At 37.2% G+C, this 16,888-nt stretch overlaps 4 protein-coding genes across 7 annotated transcripts; 2 read left to right on the top strand and 2 right to left on the bottom strand.

The window, feature by feature from the left end:
• Nucleotides 1–95: 95 nt before the first annotated feature.
• On the top strand, nucleotides 96–3,122 carry LOC109182093 (serotonin N-acetyltransferase 1, chloroplastic). Its single transcript, XM_019332141.1, has 8 exons — nucleotides 96–257; nucleotides 372–460; nucleotides 875–938; nucleotides 1,380–1,563; nucleotides 1,829–1,928; nucleotides 2,225–2,325; nucleotides 2,426–2,519; nucleotides 2,695–3,122. The coding sequence occupies exons 1-8, from the start codon at nucleotides 193–195 to the stop codon at nucleotides 2,772–2,774; spliced, it is 777 nt and encodes a 258-aa protein (XP_019187686.1). The 5' UTR covers nucleotides 96–192; the 3' UTR covers nucleotides 2,775–3,122.
• Nucleotides 3,123–4,270: 1,148 nt separating this feature from the next.
• Nucleotides 4,271–5,760, bottom strand: LOC109182092 (protein RETICULATA-RELATED 3, chloroplastic-like). Its single transcript, XM_019332140.1, has 2 exons — nucleotides 5,649–5,760; nucleotides 4,271–5,550 (listed from the first exon to the last, which is right to left on the bottom strand). Exon 2 carries the CDS (start codon nucleotides 5,495–5,497, stop codon nucleotides 4,439–4,441), a length of 1,059 nt encoding a protein of 352 aa, XP_019187685.1. The 5' UTR covers nucleotides 5,498–5,550; nucleotides 5,649–5,760; the 3' UTR covers nucleotides 4,271–4,438.
• A 2,275-nt stretch (nucleotides 5,761–8,035) lies between these two features.
• LOC109182154 (RING finger and transmembrane domain-containing protein 1) lies at nucleotides 8,036–12,955 on the top strand. 3 transcript variants are annotated; one of them, XR_002054337.1, is made up of 11 exons: nucleotides 8,036–8,304; nucleotides 8,394–8,547; nucleotides 8,734–9,431; nucleotides 10,141–10,217; nucleotides 10,411–10,579; nucleotides 10,692–10,780; nucleotides 10,914–11,078; nucleotides 11,196–11,273; nucleotides 11,807–11,910; nucleotides 12,537–12,693; nucleotides 12,724–12,955. XR_002054337.1 is itself a non-coding variant. In XM_019332239.1 (10 exons), exons 3-10 carry the CDS (start codon nucleotides 8,765–8,767, stop codon nucleotides 12,640–12,642), a joined length of 1,455 nt encoding a protein of 484 aa, XP_019187784.1. In that variant the 5' UTR covers nucleotides 8,036–8,304; nucleotides 8,394–8,547; nucleotides 8,734–8,764; the 3' UTR covers nucleotides 12,643–12,955. The 3 variants fall into 3 exon arrangements, 2 of the variants coding, with proteins under 2 accessions (XP_019187784.1, XP_019187785.1); XM_019332239.1 differs by having other exon boundaries at nucleotides 12,537–12,955; XM_019332240.1 differs by having other exon boundaries at nucleotides 8,036–8,310; nucleotides 12,537–12,955.
• Nucleotides 12,956–13,344: 389 nt separating this feature from the next.
• On the bottom strand, nucleotides 13,345–16,443 carry LOC109181355. 2 transcript variants are annotated; one of them, XM_019331104.1, is made up of 6 exons: nucleotides 15,973–16,443; nucleotides 15,542–15,712; nucleotides 15,228–15,368; nucleotides 14,847–15,050; nucleotides 14,315–14,479; nucleotides 13,345–14,001 (listed from the first exon to the last, which is right to left on the bottom strand). In XM_019331104.1, exons 1-6 carry the CDS (start codon nucleotides 16,177–16,179, stop codon nucleotides 13,585–13,587), a joined length of 1,305 nt encoding a protein of 434 aa, XP_019186649.1. In that variant the 5' UTR covers nucleotides 16,180–16,443; the 3' UTR covers nucleotides 13,345–13,584. The 2 variants fall into 2 exon arrangements, with proteins under 2 accessions (XP_019186649.1, XP_019186650.1); XM_019331105.1 differs by having other exon boundaries at nucleotides 15,542–15,703.
• Between the last annotated feature and the right edge of the window lie 445 nt (nucleotides 16,444–16,888).

The following is a 16,888-nucleotide window of genomic DNA, read 5'->3' as shown; positions in this document are numbered from 1 at the left end:
CCAAAAGAGCCCTTTCATAAGCCCAGAAGCTATTTTGAAATGGCCCAAATTTGAAGACTGGGCTTGTAGTAACCCGACCGATTTCAAACCGGAGATCATTGCAGAATATCGACCATTCATCTGTTCTTCCGTTGAAGATCGCAAAATCTTGATATCAGATTTACTGGAAAAGGCTCCGAAAACTCAAAAGAGATGGAAACCGGAGCTCTGCTTTCCTCTATGACAACTTCTTCTTCGTCTTCGTATTCGTCTTCCTTGTAGGGTTTACCACTTTCTGATTCTCAACTCAGTGGTTTATACTTTGGATTTTCAGCTTTGCCCCTTCCCCTTTAGCTCTTGCATTTGATGCTTTGATTATTGTGTTGCTGCAGATATTCTGGTGTTTCTATCGCTTGCTCCCGTTTTCAAGTACGAAACGAGATTTCATTTCCTTGCAAACTCAACTCTGAGTTTGTCAGAGGTTGGTTGCTTTGGCTCTTCCATTGATTTAAATATAGAACTTAATTGTGCTAGCAGAAATTGAAAAGATTAAGAAAATATGCCGGTTTGTATAAGTAAATGTTAGTTGGGTGCTGGTTTGGATAAGTTCATTTTAAATACAGTGTCAATTGAAGATTATATATCTCTAAATCTTTTAATTCTACTGCCTTGGTTTGATTACAAGTTAAACTCTTCTTGTTAGGTATGCTTTTCTGGTTCTTAGAGTTTTCTTTATTAGAATGCTTTTTACTCAGAAGTCAATCTGCAGTTTACATTCAAGCAACTTATATAAATGATGAATACGAGATATACTTGCTGATATTTCATGGAACAAAGAGAAAAAAAGGAACACTCTCTACTTAGCTTAAGTCATTGGCTTCTACCATTTTTACAGGTAGCAGGAATGTCAAGGTCTCTCGGTTGAGGGCTGGTGGCTTCTGGGATGCAATTAGATCCGGGTACACTACACCTTACTATTGTCTGACTGATGAAAAAATTCCAGCATGTCTACTCATGTGCTTTTATAGACCAACTCGTAGTTTGTTTATGCAAAATTTATTCGTGCCTGATCCTGAGTGCATTTTAGTACTATCAAGCTATGGACTTTAGTACTAAATCGGCTGGAATGCTTTAATATAATTTCGTTAGTTAGTACTTTCAAGCTATAGATTTTGCTCTAGAGTATATTTTAGTCTATGAAATTGGCTTGTTTGGGGTAAGTTCTCCTAGTGAATTGTGTTAGCAGGTTTTAGTTGAAGAAATTGAAAGTAGGCTTAAGTTGACCAAAAGAAATGAGAGGGCCCAATGTTTGGTTATAACAAGAGAGGAGTTTGACCAAAATTTTGGTCTCACCTTCATTAAGTATGAAATTGTTGCTATAATAACTTCAAATGTTTCAGGTTTGCAAAGGATAATAGTTTGCAGATTGTTGAACCCCCATCTTCCATCCAAGAAGAGGAAGATCCATTGCCTGAAGAATTTGTTCTAGTTGAAAAGCCACTATCTGATGGAGCAGTTGAACAAATCGTCTTTTCTTCAGGAGGAGATGTGGACATATATGATCTTCAGGCCTTATGTGATAAGGTGATTATGTTTGTCCATGTCCTTAGGGAATAGTAGTCCTGTTCTATTTCCTTTATTTCATTCCATGTGGAATACTATTATTCTTAAATTCATCTGTGTTCATTCCATTAATCCAACAGGTTGTGTGTAATGTGCTCATGGGTTGGTCCAGTACTGTGTTAAACTTTGCTGCAACTTTGCATTCTCGAGATGTTTAATTTGAAAAGCATATAGCAATATCAATGGCCTCCTGGAATTAATCTGTGTTTTTTTTTTCATTCAACAGGTTGGTTGGCCTCGAAGGCCACTGACTAAGCTTGCTGCAGCTCTAAAGAATAGCTACATTGTAGCAACTTTGCATTCTAGAATAGTATCATCTGAAGAAGGTATTTTTTAAAACAACAATATTTGCATGTCTGAACTATTGCATGTGTTTCTTTTTATGAATTAGAGCTAATAGAAGGTTAGAATAAAAAGAGGTGGATAGCTAATGTTTAAACAAAGACATTTTATTAATTTTATCCGTGAGCTTGATGGCAAAGATAGAAGGCACTTGAAAGTTTTTGCACATTTTTAAAATCCTTTTCATGTTTCAATCTTTTTTTTTTTTACTAAGTTTTTCCTTTATCTTTCTAAAGAAAGTGACAAACGGCATAATGTACTTGGGTTAGTTACTTGGCAGAGGTGAATGTCCAAAAGAAGCTGATTGGTATGGCTCGTGCAACATCAGATCATGCTTTCAATGCTACTATTTGGGATGTTCTAGTAGATCCTTCCTATCAAGTTAGCCCTTCTCATAAACCTTAGAATATTGTTGGAGCATTTGAAATTCTTAAAGTTGATTTTCGTTATCCTCATAGTATTCATGGATCTTCTGATGTAGGGCCAAGGGCTTGGGAAAGCACTTATTGAAAAGCTCATAAGGACACTTTTGCAAAGGGACATTGGAAATATTTCATTGTTTGCTGATAGTCAAGGTACTGGGACTAAATGATCAGAGAATTTTTGTTTGTAAATGAAAGATTAGGAATTTAAAAAAAAAAAAAAAAAAAAAAAAGTGACACATCTCTTGATAGGGCACAAATATTATGGACTATACAGAGAACTGCCTTATGTTGCTAATCCGTATATTTCCTTGCGTTGTGATTGCAGTTGTTGAATTTTATCAGAATCTAGGTTTTGAACCTGACCCTGAGGGCATCAAAGGTATGTTCTGGTACCCGAGGTATTAATTGTCTATGGTTGGATCAATCATCTTGCAGCTCTGCAACAATTGTATGGCATTTCATAGTCCAAGTGGCATGGGAATTCTGAGATTATATACATGATTATCCAATGGTTTTCAAAGGTCCCATTGTAACAGAAATGTACATCATTAGGTGCAGACAAAGTTGTATATTATTTCCAGATTAAATCTTTAAATCTTTTGGAGGCAGTCAACAAAAATTTCTCAGTTGATATTTTCTGTTATCCTCCATATTTTTGGTGGCATCAAGTATTGTTTTGTGACCATTGTCATACTCTCATGTTTCAGATATTCAAATCAAAGATAGTTTACCATAATTTTTTGTGGGAGTTAATTTTATTTTATTTATCTCACTTTTAGTCATAAATTTCAATTGCACAGAGTTAGTCACTCAAGTTTTAATGGTATGCAGTGCACACTTTCAGCCTTCTCATCAAATATTAGGAGTTTTTCTTTGATTTTTTTTATCTAGTTATTCTCATATCATTGAAATTGCAATTTTTTTGTGAGACCGTTTCAGTGTAATACTTTTTAGTTAAAATTAGTACAGAGTATGTGTTGTACAAGACTATCTCATAGATTAATATCCAAAATGATCCTGGACTATAATGGTTTTCTCATTTTTGTATTTTTTTAGTCTCACGCAACTTATTCATCATCACTGAAATATGTATGTATTGCTAAATAGTTAGGTGTAGTACAAGACTGTCTCATAGAGTTAATATCCAAAATGATCATTGACTATAATGGTTTTCTCATTAGGACGACTTTGGTGACCTAATGTAGTCCTGTACTTTTGTGTTTTTGCTCAATGTAGTTATCCCGTCCATGTGTTTTTGCTCGCTCAATGTAGTTATCCCGTCCATGTGTTTTTGCTCAATGTAGTTATCCCGTCCATGTGTTTTTGCTGTTTTTGCTCAATGTAGTTACCCCATCCATGTGTTTTTGCTGTTTTTGCTCAATGTAGTAGTTATCCTGTCCATGTGTTTTGCTGTTTTTGCTCAATGTAGTTATCCCGTCCATTTGGTGTGCAACATCCCTCTTTGCTGTTTTTGCTCAATGTAGTAGTTATCCTGTCCATGTGTTTTTGCTGTTTTTGCTCAATGTAGTTATCCGGTCCATTTGGTGTGCAACATCCCTATCCCGTCCATTTGGTGTGCAACATCCCTCTTTCGCACTTCGCAGGTGAGTAAAGAGAAGCCACTATTGAGATTACGAAATAACAAACAGAGAACTAAATTGAACAAAAACATAAAAGTTTGGGAATACATTTGGTGAGTCGCTTAGAACGAAAACGAAATTGAGAAAAACAGCGAAATTGAGAAAAACCATTATAGTCGATAACTTTTGGGATATTAACTCCTGTCTCAAATATTATATTGCTGAAAAGTTATATGTTTAAGATGTGAATCTTAGACAGTCTTAAAACAAACTTTTGTTAGCTAAAACGTTCCAAAACAATATTGGACAAATGCAATAAGAGGAATGAAAGTGAAGGCATTAGAAGTAGAGAGATGTTGGTTCCCTGCATTACCAGAAAGGGTTAAACTAGTTGTCCCTTGAAAGCAACAGAATTTGTTTCCATTTTATTCAGAGCTCAAAGGATAAGAAAGAGGAAAACAAACTAGACAATATAGCTTACAACCCAAATCACTTAGAGACAGCAGACTCATTCTGCAAATTCTCACTTTGATTCACCAACTTCACTCTTTCTGCAGCCAATTCATCTTCTTCTACTGCAGCTACGCTCTGAGCGCCTGTCATTCTTGCCAACACCACGAACGACACTCCCCCGAGGACATTATTCAGGCATCGCAACACGATAACCGAGCTCTTGAACACGAAGGGAGAAACCGTCTTGTCCAGCAAGAACTCGATCCCGTTCAGCGTTTGGTAGCGCAGATTACTGCTAACACCCATGTGGATTGCCCAGGTAGCTGCATTCAGGATGGTGGGTGGAGCCTTGTTTGGTGTTTCGAAACTTGGATCCATCTTCTTCCTGATCTTGATCAGTCCATTCGAGAGGGCGGTTCCCACCAGCCCTGCGGCGAATCCAACCGCAGCAAACAGAGTGCCCTTGTACACGAAAGTGCCAAGCCTGCTGATCAGACCGTAAGGACCGGGCTCAAACATGTGGCTTGTGGGACAGCTCGCGAAAATGGAAGGTAAACCCTGGCTTACAGAGGAAGCGGTTGGCGCCAAGAGATACATGAGCACGAAGTTCAAAATGGAGCCGACGACCAGAGTCGAGAAGACGAAATCGAGCTCGTTGAGGCCGAAGTTAGGCCGGGAAGCCATGTCGCCGAGGACGCAGGCGGAAACGCCCACCAACTCCTCCATAAGAACCTTGAAAGGGAACTGCGGATCCGCAGCAACCCTAGATCTCCACCCACTGAGAAAAGCTCCGATCGGACCGAAACTGTCCCCGGAAGATCCGGAATCACCACCTGCATTCCAATCCCCATCTCCTCCTCCGCCGCCGCCGCCACCTCGTCCCACGCCGCTCCCGCCGCCGCCGGCACAAAGGGAAGGCAACTTCAGAAGCGAATCCGACTCCCATTTCTTCGAAGAAATGGAAACCGTATAATCACCGGAAAACACTGAACCATGACCAGAAAAAAGATGCCGACTCGGAGGGCTCAAACGAGAGTTCTGCGTCCGATTCAAGCCAGCAGTAGTATAGAAATGAAGCTGCGACATCGCCGCCATCTTAACAACTCCGGCGATCCAACACAACAAGCCGCGATCTTTCCTTCTCTAAACTGGCAAAACACAACCAAAAAAAACAACAAAAAGTTGGAAAAAAACAGCACGATCAACAAAAAGAAATCGCAGAAAAGATGAAAATGTGAGAACTCACGATCTCTATCAGCTACGCAAAATGGAGTAAACATCAAAGTTAGCGTAGAAGAAGCAAATACGAAGAAGTGACCATCAGAAAAAACGACGCCGTAATTTTTTTTGGAGGTTTTCCAATGCTTATAAAAGTTTAAACCCTAATTAAAAAAGGGGTTAGGTGAGGGGGACAGGGATGCCGTTGAACGCATTATTTTCTTTCTCTTTCAGCATCAATTCTAAGTGGGCCCGGAAAGGCCGAGATTCATTGGATTTGGACTCTTAGCACTTTTCTTACTACCCAGCCCAATTCTGAACAAGTACAATTAAGGCCCATTATTTCTGGCCCATCAACCCGACCAATATTCTAATTTATTTATTGTTATCAACAAACAACTAACATTCTAAATTTTAGATGTGTTCATTAATTTGAATGTTAAGGATAAAGGATCCACTTATTCAAATGCTGTTCAACTCCTCTCACTTGGTCGGTTGTCAACTTGTCAACCCTACCATCTTTAGCCTTTAATAGGCTTATCTATGAGTCGTTTGTTATCACGTATAATTCATGGACCAACTCGTATAACCTGTATTTCTAGACGGGTTATAATTTTCTAACCCAACTCTTCTCAAATGCGGGTTAAATGGCATTCTTGTTTTGACCGCTCTAGAATTTAGTATTAAAAATTATTGTTATATTTTTATTGTGATTTAGTCATTTTACTACAAATTTCACATTGTTTAATTAATCAACTAAGCCACATCTCATACATTTTCATTGATTTAGTACAAAGGGAGGCAAAATTTTTTTAAAAAAAAAAAAAAATACAAAACCAAACAAAAGAGGAATCCAAAACAAACATATTAGAAAAAAAATAAAATCATGGAATATAATAGGTAAATAATTGATAATTGACAAGTTTAAAACATATTTATGCATGGAATTCAAATGTCTATTTTACACTTCGTTGTTGCCCCACTTGCCACTTGCATCCAAATTTGATGGTTATATTCATTTTTGATTTATCGTTATGGTTGTTGTCTCCTTTATTGACAAGAAGACATTTAATTTTGTTTTTCCTTTCTTTTTTTTGCCATAACTTAAAAGATAAATGTGTCACGTTAACAATGTATGATGAGAAAAATTTTAGTAATACTATATCAACCTTACAAATAAGCAATAACAAATGCTTTCAACTGGTTAATTATTTTAGTTGCATGATTTTTTAGCATAAAATAGTTATTTACCTGCATTTTCAATTTCACAAATCAATTGCTGAAGTACATTATATATACTTTTACTAGTATTTCTTATGCGCTATGCGCAAAAAAATATGTGCCAAATATTAATATTTTATATTAAAATTTTAAATTTATTTAGATTTTAGATATTTAAATTATTGTAAATAATAATAATAATAATAATAATAATAATAATAATAATAATAATGATGTTTAAAACATTTCTATAAATTTAATATTTATATTTTAAGAAATAACTAACATATAACCTCAATATATAATGTGGTATATTGTTATTATTATTATTATTATTATTATTATTATTATTATTATTATTATTGAAAATAAGAAAATATATGGTGGATGCATGTGCATGGTAGCAATAGTGGAAAAGATAACAGAAGTTATAACGGTATGTGTACGTTTGTTCAAAATATTGTATAGTACAACATTTATAGCATAATGTATCATAAAACTTAATGGAAAAAACGGACATAAATGAAGGATATAACCTTCATCCACGCTTATTATGTTTTTATTTATTTAGATTACCATACAGACTGAACAAAAATTACAACCTAACAGGGTAGTTCAAGTGACAAATAAATTCTCTTTGTAAAAAATAATTTTGAAATAATATGAATTTGATTTCATAAGTGATGATTCTTCCCGGGCTAACTCATGTGCCTCACCAAAAACATAACTACAAATTGACCTATTATCCATAAATTATAACGTTTGATATTTTTTATATCTTTTTGAAAGGGATATTTTTATATATAATTATTTAAATTTGGGTATGAAGGTTGGATGATGGTAAGCAAGCACGAGGTTGATGTATAAAAATTATTATTATAAAAGTGTATAATAACACACGAGCATTTAGTCTGTCATACGCAAATACCTTGTTCTCATATGATATTTTTGTAGTTGATAGAATGTCATAAGATTAAACCCTGATGCTGTCTATATTTAGAATATTAATTCTTTGAATTGTAAAAAAAAAAAAAATATATAACAAATACGGAGTACTACTTTATAATAGAGTTAGTAGTATTTAGAAAAAAAAAAAAAAAAAAAAGTCTACCATACAAAAAATAAAAGAAAAAATAGAAAAAGGGAGAGTAGGAAAATAAGAGTGGCATTGAAAAAGAGTAGCAAAAGATAGATGTCACGGTCGTATTGGCTTTCTCTCTCCGCCTCCATCTCCCTCTCCCTCTCCCTCTCCCTCTCCCTCTCCCTTCCCTCCTCTTTGTTTTCCTCGCTCTCTCCCACGGAGGTAGCCAGAAACCAAGAAAGGGAAACCGCACTGCATAAACGCAAACAATCCGTACACAATTTTCCCCATTCCCTTTCACGGTTTCGCCGCTCGCCGATCACGTCCACCGCCGCTTCTGCCTTCCGTCTCCGGCCTTGGCTATTCTCCGCCCGCCGTATGAGTATGTGTATGCGTGAATGAATGAATTAATTTTGTGTATGGTATCGATTCGTGTTTTGTTTTGACTCGGGATTGATTTACGCGGTGCAGGATCCGATTGCTATGGTCATTTTCTTCCGTTTGACATTTCGCCTCCCCTTCATGGATTCGTTTTAGGGTTTTGATTTTTCGAAGGGAGTCGTCATCGTCTTTGTCGTCGTCATCATCATCGCAAGGGGTCTTCGACGGATTTTCGATCTCGCAGGTTTTCTCATATTTAACATTCTTTTTATTTATTTATTTTTATTTTTATTTTTTATTTTTAAAAAATTTAATAGAGACGATGGACTCTCTTGTATGGAATATATCATTTTTTTCCTGGCTGCTGCTTCTACTTCTTTTTAAATAATTGGTTTGCTGAACGAACGAATGAAAATGCATTATTGTTCAGGGTTAGGTTTAGAGTTGGGTCATCCTCAAGGATGGACGCGTCCGGTGGAAACTCGGACGCTCAAAGAGGGATTTCATCTTCCACTAGTACTAGTGCTCATTCTAGGAGATATGGAATGCAGTTTTCAGCCTCTAATTTGTTTCGATCCCCAGTGTCTAGCTTGTTGGAATACGCTGGTCTCTTAAGAACAAGGTCCAGTCAATCAGAGACAGATAGTTTGATTAATCATGGAGCATCTGTCGGATATCGAGAACATTTTCAGTCAAGACCTGATGATTCTGTAGCATCCACCACCCATCTTGGTAATGCAGAGGAGGTCTCAATTCGGATCATTGGTGCAGGTGAGCAAGAGCAGGATAGGGTTGGGACAGTTTTGTCTACACCGACTGTTGGACCATTAAGGGAGCTAAGTGGGCAAAATGAGGTCTTTGTGCAGCCAATTTCAAGGTCAGGTTCTGCATCTTCCATGGCATCAGCTTTTGAGAGTCAGACTGACTTGAGAAGTGATAGAGGAGGAGAGGGGTTCAATCAAGCTACAAATGGCAGCCCCGAAATGGGCGCTAGTGATGGAGCTGGTGCTTCCAACAGGGATTCTTCTTACCAAAGATATGATATACAGCAAGCTGCTCGGTGGATTGAACAAGTTCTTCCTTTCTCCTTGCTGCTTTTGGTTGTTTTCATTCGACAGCACTTGCAAGGTATTATCTTCTTCTTGCCTTTGTGTATTAATTGGGCTATTTAGACTTTTGCCAAACCTTGTTATTGATTTCATGTCACACTCATACACTATTTAAGATGCTGTTGATGCAACACTCTCTGCAGATCTTATGATGTAGAGGACTAGCTATTTAATTGAAGCAATTGTATCTTTTTACAAAGAGTAGATGTTTTGTGTCAATGAGTCTTTAGTAACCCAAATATGTATTGGTTGTAAACTGGTTACTATATATCAACTTCATTATATATTGGAAATCATCATCATGCTCATGGCTTAGATCTGAGCTAGTGTGCTGATTGCCATTTCTTCTCAAGGATTGTCTTCTTGTTTTGCTTATTGGGTTTCTTGCCTCGGAGTTTTAATGTGGGAAACATATATAATGGGTTTGCTGTAGTGAACAATGCTGTTTCATTTACATGATGGAATGTCGAATACAATAAGGAGGGCTTGTTTTCCCCCAATGTTATTCTGTTGGTCTCTCTCCAACTGAGCTTTTGTTTCTGTTTTTTCCTTCTCCTACAGTAAGATTGCTTGTGTTCAGGAGGTGTTCTAGTTTTCTATTCTTTGGTTTCTGCATATTTTGGAATTCTAAGTATTGCTTTTTGTTGCAGTACTTTTTTTCCTTTCAATTTTATTGAACTTTTGAGTGTTTCTAAATATTGTTCATGGTCTTATGTAATAATGTGCAGGGTTTTTTGTTACAATTTTCCTTGCTGCTGTTATGTTCAAGTCTAATGATATTGTTCGAAAGCAAACAGCTCTTAAGGTAACACAAAGTGCCATGTACAAACCCACCCCATCCCTCCAACAATAACACTAACTGCCCCAAAAGAAAAAAAAAAAGTGGAATCAAGTTAGTTATGGAAGTAATATATATCCTACAGCTCCTTCTTTACTCTTGTTTGTAACCTTATTATTGTTGAAATGCAAGTAATGATTATCTCTCTTTATTCCTGCAGGGTGAGAGGAAAATATCTGTTCTTGCTGGTGTCTCTATTCTGTTTACAGTTCATGTAGTTGGGTTTTATTGGTGGTTTCAGAAAGATGAACTTCTATACCCATTGGTGATGCTTCCACCAAATGCCATACCACCATTTTGGCATGCTATCTTTATAATCATGGTGAATGGTGTGTTCTTGTTATGATGTAACATAAATATACCTAATCATATATATTGGTGTTTACATATGTTATCTTTATTTCATTCAAAGTTATGTTTTTTTAAAAAAAAAATATGTAGATACTTTGGTTCGTCAAGCAGCAATGGTTCCCAAGTGTTTTCTATTAATATATTACAAGAATAGCAAGGGAAGAAACTATCGGAAGCAGGTGAAGAATTATATAGAAACTACATGTCCATTTGAACTCATAGTTTGCAAGATTCTTTGGATAGCCACTAGTAATGACCCATTACCTTTCATACTGTTCCATGACAAAATAATGGATGCTTATTTGTTTATAGGGACAAATGTTAACTTTGGTTGAGTATCTTGTGCTGCTCTATCGCGTGTTGCTGCCCGCTCCAGTTTGGTACCGTTTCTTTCTGAACAAGGAATATGGAAGTCTCTTTTCGTCATTAATGACTGGGTTGTATTTAACTTTCAAGCTCACTTCTGTTGTTGAGAAGGTATGCTTTTCCACATAACCAGTAATCTCTTTCTAAGTTTAAAATTTGACATCATCATTAATCTAAATTGTTTCCACATTTTGTCCTCCTTCCTGGGTATCTGTTACTCTCTGTTAGGTGCAATCATTTTTCAGTGCTTTGAAGGCTCTCTCGCGTAGAGAGATCCATTATGGAGCTTATGCAACATCTGAACAGGTAATGGGATTTTTAAAAAAATAATTCTTCACCCTCTTTACCTGAAAAGGCTTTGAGTTGTATGATGTCAAGGTGGTCTTATTAGGGCTCTTCCTCTAGGTATTGCAAAGCTAGTTCATTGGCAAAATTTTCTCTGTTGCCAAAGTTTTATTTATACCAAATGCCAGAAAATGCAGAATAGTATTTGCAAATCTTTTGTATATGAGTGTACTTAAGCTTAGTGTGTGAAACTTACAGTTACGTTAATAGTTATATATATTTGAACCTTGGACTTTGTGTTTACAAAAACTGTTGCCTGGACAGCTGGACCCTTCGTTATACCATAATACTCCCATAGTCCCATGTCTGGCATGGCATGAGTGCTGCATCTGGATACCTCAAAATATATTTGAAAATTACCACACATTTTGTATATTGTGTTGAACATCTCCTTGCATTCAACATTGATATGCAAGTCCAGGTGACATAGTCCAATATGTAGATGAAGCCATCATCAAACATTTAATCTCAAAGGAAGATGCTATATTTTGCAGGTGATTGCAGCAGGGGATTTGTGCGCTATTTGCCAGGAAAAGATGCATGCACCAATTTTGCTACGCTGTAAACACATATTTTGCGAAGATTGTGTGTCTGAATGGTTAGTTTATCCCTATTCAACATATTATACTTGCTTGTGCACTTTCCAGATTCAGATTGATCATTGATTGTGTTCCTATCTAGTAGTTAAACTTAATGTTATACACCCTAAGCACCAATTAGAGGGGAAAAAAGCCATTAGAAGGTCGAAACAATGGAGTTATGTGATTAATATTGCCTGTCAATATTGGGTGTTCCAGGAGGAAAAAAAGCCCGTGCTTTGTTGCTTGTTTGCTCTTCTAGAGAAAATGCCCTCTCCTTCAAACTAGCATGCCAAGGGAGCAACCCCAATCAAGTTGTCAGATTGTTGACTTGGTAACCACAAGGTTACAAGCTCGACTTCCAATGCGAGTGGCCTATTGGCCTTCTTGGTCTGAGCCGGTTGGCTTTGGGCAACTTAGGTTAGTTTTACCTCCTTGTGGTCCTTTTCCAGCTAGGGCCACAAGACGTGATGGGATTTACAGAGTGCACACCCTCTGGTAGTGGCTGCGGGTTTTCCTCGTTACCCAGAAAAAAAAAGAGGAGAAAATGTACGGGAAATAGTTGCAATTTCATGATAAATAGTTCCTTGAGAGTATTATTGTGTCAATATTCGCTAGTGGATCACTTAATCTATTTTATTTCCAGGTTTGAGAGGGAAAGGACATGCCCATTATGCAGGGCTTTAGTAAAACCGGCTGATCTCAAGTCATTTGGGGACGGATCAACTAGTCTGTTTTTCCAGTTATTCTAAATCAGCCACCATTGTTGACACACGAGGAGGAGGTTCCTGCTGTCAAAATTGCAATCCTCCCCAAGAGCAGCTCTGCTTGCTGGTAACCTGATCCACAAAAAGATTCAACACTCAATTCACTTCTCTCATTTGTTACTGCCGGAAAATATAATTGCAAAAATGATGTAATACAAACTACTCTAGCCATTGTTCATAGTTTTGTAACTGAAAAGGTGTATGATGTTACAGAATTACTAAGGTCTGACAATGTATTAAACACCACATTTTCCATATATATAATATATTGTATACATAAAAGAAGCCTTGCAAATTGTACCAACCATTTCCTTCATTCCTCCACACCCCACTGAACTGTTTTAAGTGCCCCCACTTCTAAATTTCCAAATAATATTCATCTTTTTCTCGAGGAATAAATTTGAATTCATCTTCTCCAATGCCATTGATTCAGAGAATTTAGTTATTTTTTAAATGAAGAAACCTGTTTCTTTCAAGTACCCAGGAGTAAAATGTTTGCACTTTCAGTTCAGCTACAAGTCAGTCAGAGACTTCAATCAATAATTGATTTCTTTTGAGTAAGAGAGGTTTTTAGCGATGAGGGAAACCTGCAGCCGCTACTTAAAATAAAACATTGTTCATTGCTGATTGTCTCAAACTAAGAAAGTCAATAGGCTGCCCTCACTTGTAACATTGCAATTACCAAATTAATAGTCTGACTAATTTAACTAGAGTTGCTCAAACATTCTGCTTTTTATTAAAGTACTAAACCAAAAAGCTAAGCATGAAAATTTACATAATACAGGGAAAAGTAATTAATTAATCACAAAAAACACCTTTTCTTTTAACCTACTACTTTTCCAGTTAAAAAGAACAAAAAAAGCCCTGAAAGGGAATAACAAGTGAGTGTAGCTTCTGGGAAACAAATAAAAAGGGAGAGGGTATAAGTTAGTCATTTTTTCTTGAACCTTCGGCTTTGAAAATTGGTGGGGCTTCAAGCTTGTGAAAATCTGTTACTACTTGCGGTGAAAGTGGAACTGGAAACTTGGACACAGAAGAGCTTCTCCTTATTGGGAACGTGTTGGTCACAGAGGAGGATGTGGTCCATGTGGATAGTGATGAAATATCAGGTAGTGACCGTGGGGATGCAGGCGATGGCGGGGAACTAGACAGCACCGAGACTCCTGGAATGGGGTAAACTTCTGTCACCTCTTCAATGCCTTCATCCAAATACACAACATCTTGCATTGTGAGTTGGTGGTATTCAACAATTTCTCTCAAGAAGTGATTCTCCCGAGCATACACAGCATTCTCGTTTGCTAACCGAGCCTTCTCAGCTAGTAAGGTTTCAAGTTGAAGGCGTATCTGCACAAGACAAAGTTATATGAGAATGGATACTGTGTTTTTGCACACTAAAGCTAGCATGGTCATTCTATTGTGCACTTCTGGACACTAGGTAGATAAACTTTCTTGACTTCATCTTGCCTTAGTGTAGCTAGGAAGATGTGAAACTTGAAAGAAGTTTTGGATGTACATTATCTCATTAGTCATTTACTCATTGTTACTGTGAACTTCAATACCTTTTTTCTTCTTTTCCCCTTTAAATTTTAATTTAATACACAACTACCTCCACATTACTCTTCAAAGCTTACAAACAAACACAGATGTAGGAGATTACCATGTCATCATCTGCAGGGTTGCCTCCCTTTTCACGAGCCTCTCGAAGGATCCTATTTTCATCTTCCAATTGGGAGCACCGTTGTTTTGCAAATGTCAGATCTGCTTTAACTGTTTTCAGTTCTCGCACAAGAAGTTTAGCTTTGGCAGCTGTTGCCATTGCCACCTGCAGGCACAACCAAAGGACAAACATGCACTTCACCAGCAAGGAGATACAAATAAACAATAAAATCAAATTAAAACCAAATATGTAAATGCTGCAAAAGACTCTTTTTTTTTGCCATGGTTACCTTCATGGCCATCCTTGCAGTCACGTTTATATTATCATTATTGCTAGTATATGTTATTTAGTGGAGCCTGGATAATGGTCCACACTGACCAAATTTGAGCTCCTTGCAGAAATTAATCTTGGTTTAAGTGGTTTCATTACTTTTCAGCTAGATTAAGAATTTCAGAAATCCCTCAAATGAAAATTCAAAATCATCATGGGGGCATAATCCAAAATATGCCTATCACACAAGTTGGCACCTTACGTCGCGAGATGCCTTGAGTTGATCTTCTGGATTAGTTTGTATCTGCATCTGATGACTTGGCTGTGGTGAAACTTGCTGCCACTGGCTACGTACACTATAGACCTGATTTTCCTCATCGAGATCGGACCCCTTTCTCCTGATCTGCACTTTTCGTGTTTCTTGAATTATGTCTGAAGTCTTGTTCTCAATAATATTACGCCCCTCCTAAAAAGTAAAATAAAGATATGTTTATTGAACTAGTATATTCAACTTAATCATGTCAGAACCACCCAAGATCTTCAGCCAATCTATACTTTATGGAATCATTCTGAGAATTAAATGAATAAGAAGAATACAAAGGAAGAAACAACAAAAGGCACTTAATTGAAGAGACAGGTGTACCTCAAAAGCAGTTCCAAGGCTACCACCAAATTGGTTAAGTGAAGATGTGAGTGCATCCAAACCCTTACGAATTGCAGGATTCTCCATTTTTCTACCATCAGAGGGTTGAAATGGCTTATGGAAATCATGGTATTGGGAAGTCTGAGAAGTAAGAAACAAAGGGTACACAATTAGAAGCAGCAATGGCCAATCCATAAACATATAATGTACCTTTTCCAAACTTGAAAATTTTCATTTCACAACTACAATGTGTAGAATCAGGAGGTTTATGCATAGTTATGTAACAAATTAAGCTTGGGGAGCCTGATAATCACCTGGCTGGCTTTTGGAGGACTGACTGTTGGAGTTTCAAACTGCCTGGACATGTTATCATCATCGAGAATCGCTTTAGCTTTCCTAGCTAGAACACCCCAGAAACCGCCTGCTTCATTTGTACTCTTCATCGATGTATAGTCATAGGTAGGACCTCCCTGATTCTGCAGCGCCTAATAAAAGCAAACGTCACCTTCGATATTAATTCACATTTCGGACATTGCTCTCTCTCGATGATTAAACCAGTCATTGACAAATTCAGTGTATTAAAAAATGACAATTGTATCAGTCTACTCATAATTTAGGGAAAATTGATATGCTGAAAACAGAAGTCCTTTAATTACGGAAAGCAAAATCGATTAGGCATCGTGGATGATACAAACGCTGCAGAACATTTTACGCGCAGAAATGAGCAGAGATAGAGAAGGAGAACCTTAGGTCGATCTCGGAGGGGTTGCTGAGCGTAAGCGGAGGAGAGGGAGGAGTCTCGGTGAGCGGCGGAGGCTCTAATGGCCTGAGCGGCCAGCGACTGCGACGCGGAGGAGAGCGACTCGCCGTCGTCATCGTCCATAGATGGCCGGTACATCTCTTCCTTGAATGTGGCTGCCCTCGTGATCCCGTGTCTACGCCTGCACGCCATCCTTTCCGTCCGCTTTTTCTTCTTCTTCTTCTTCTTCTTCTTCTTCTATTTTTTTTTTTTTTTTTTTTGAATCAATCAATTCTATTCGATCCTCACGCAATCGCTGCACTTCGGAAGCAGAAAAACGGAGTCACAGAGACAACAGAACCACCGGCAATCCACCGTCCGCGGCCGTAAACCACCACTATCAATACGATCGCGTTCGAATTCGTTTCTCATTCGCCACGAGAGAGAGAGAAAGAGAGAGAAAGAGAGAGAATGAGAGAGAGGGGCAAATTGGCAAAGCGCGCATTTTTAACGAACTCTCCTCCTTTTCAGTACAGTTACTCTCTTGTCTCTTCCAAAATTCCGTTATATGGTCGTTTTTTATTTACTCTATTTTATTTTAGACAAAATATATTGTTTTCCTTTCCTATATTTACTTCAAATCTTGATTTTACTCTTTTAATTGTTAACGTGAGTATTATTAACTATTTAATCTTTTACAAAATGAAATTTAGAGTTAATTCTATTTTTGGTCTTATATTTATAAGTGACAGTTTACTTTTAGTCATTCTTTTTCAGAACATTTCTATTTGATTGTAATATTATAATCATTTTTATCTTCCGCCAATAAAATTATTGAAATATCGTTAAATACAAGGACATTTTGATTTTTTTAATGAACTGTCACCTATAAATTTAAAACTAAAATGAAATTAACTTCGAA

Source organism: Ipomoea nil, unplaced genomic scaffold (genome assembly GCF_001879475.1).
Source record: "Ipomoea nil cultivar Tokyo-kokei standard unplaced genomic scaffold, Asagao_1.1 scaffold1043, whole genome shotgun sequence".
NCBI lineage: Eukaryota > Viridiplantae > Streptophyta > Magnoliopsida > Solanales > Convolvulaceae > Ipomoea > Ipomoea nil.
This window is presented reverse-complemented; position numbering and strand designations above follow the sequence as displayed.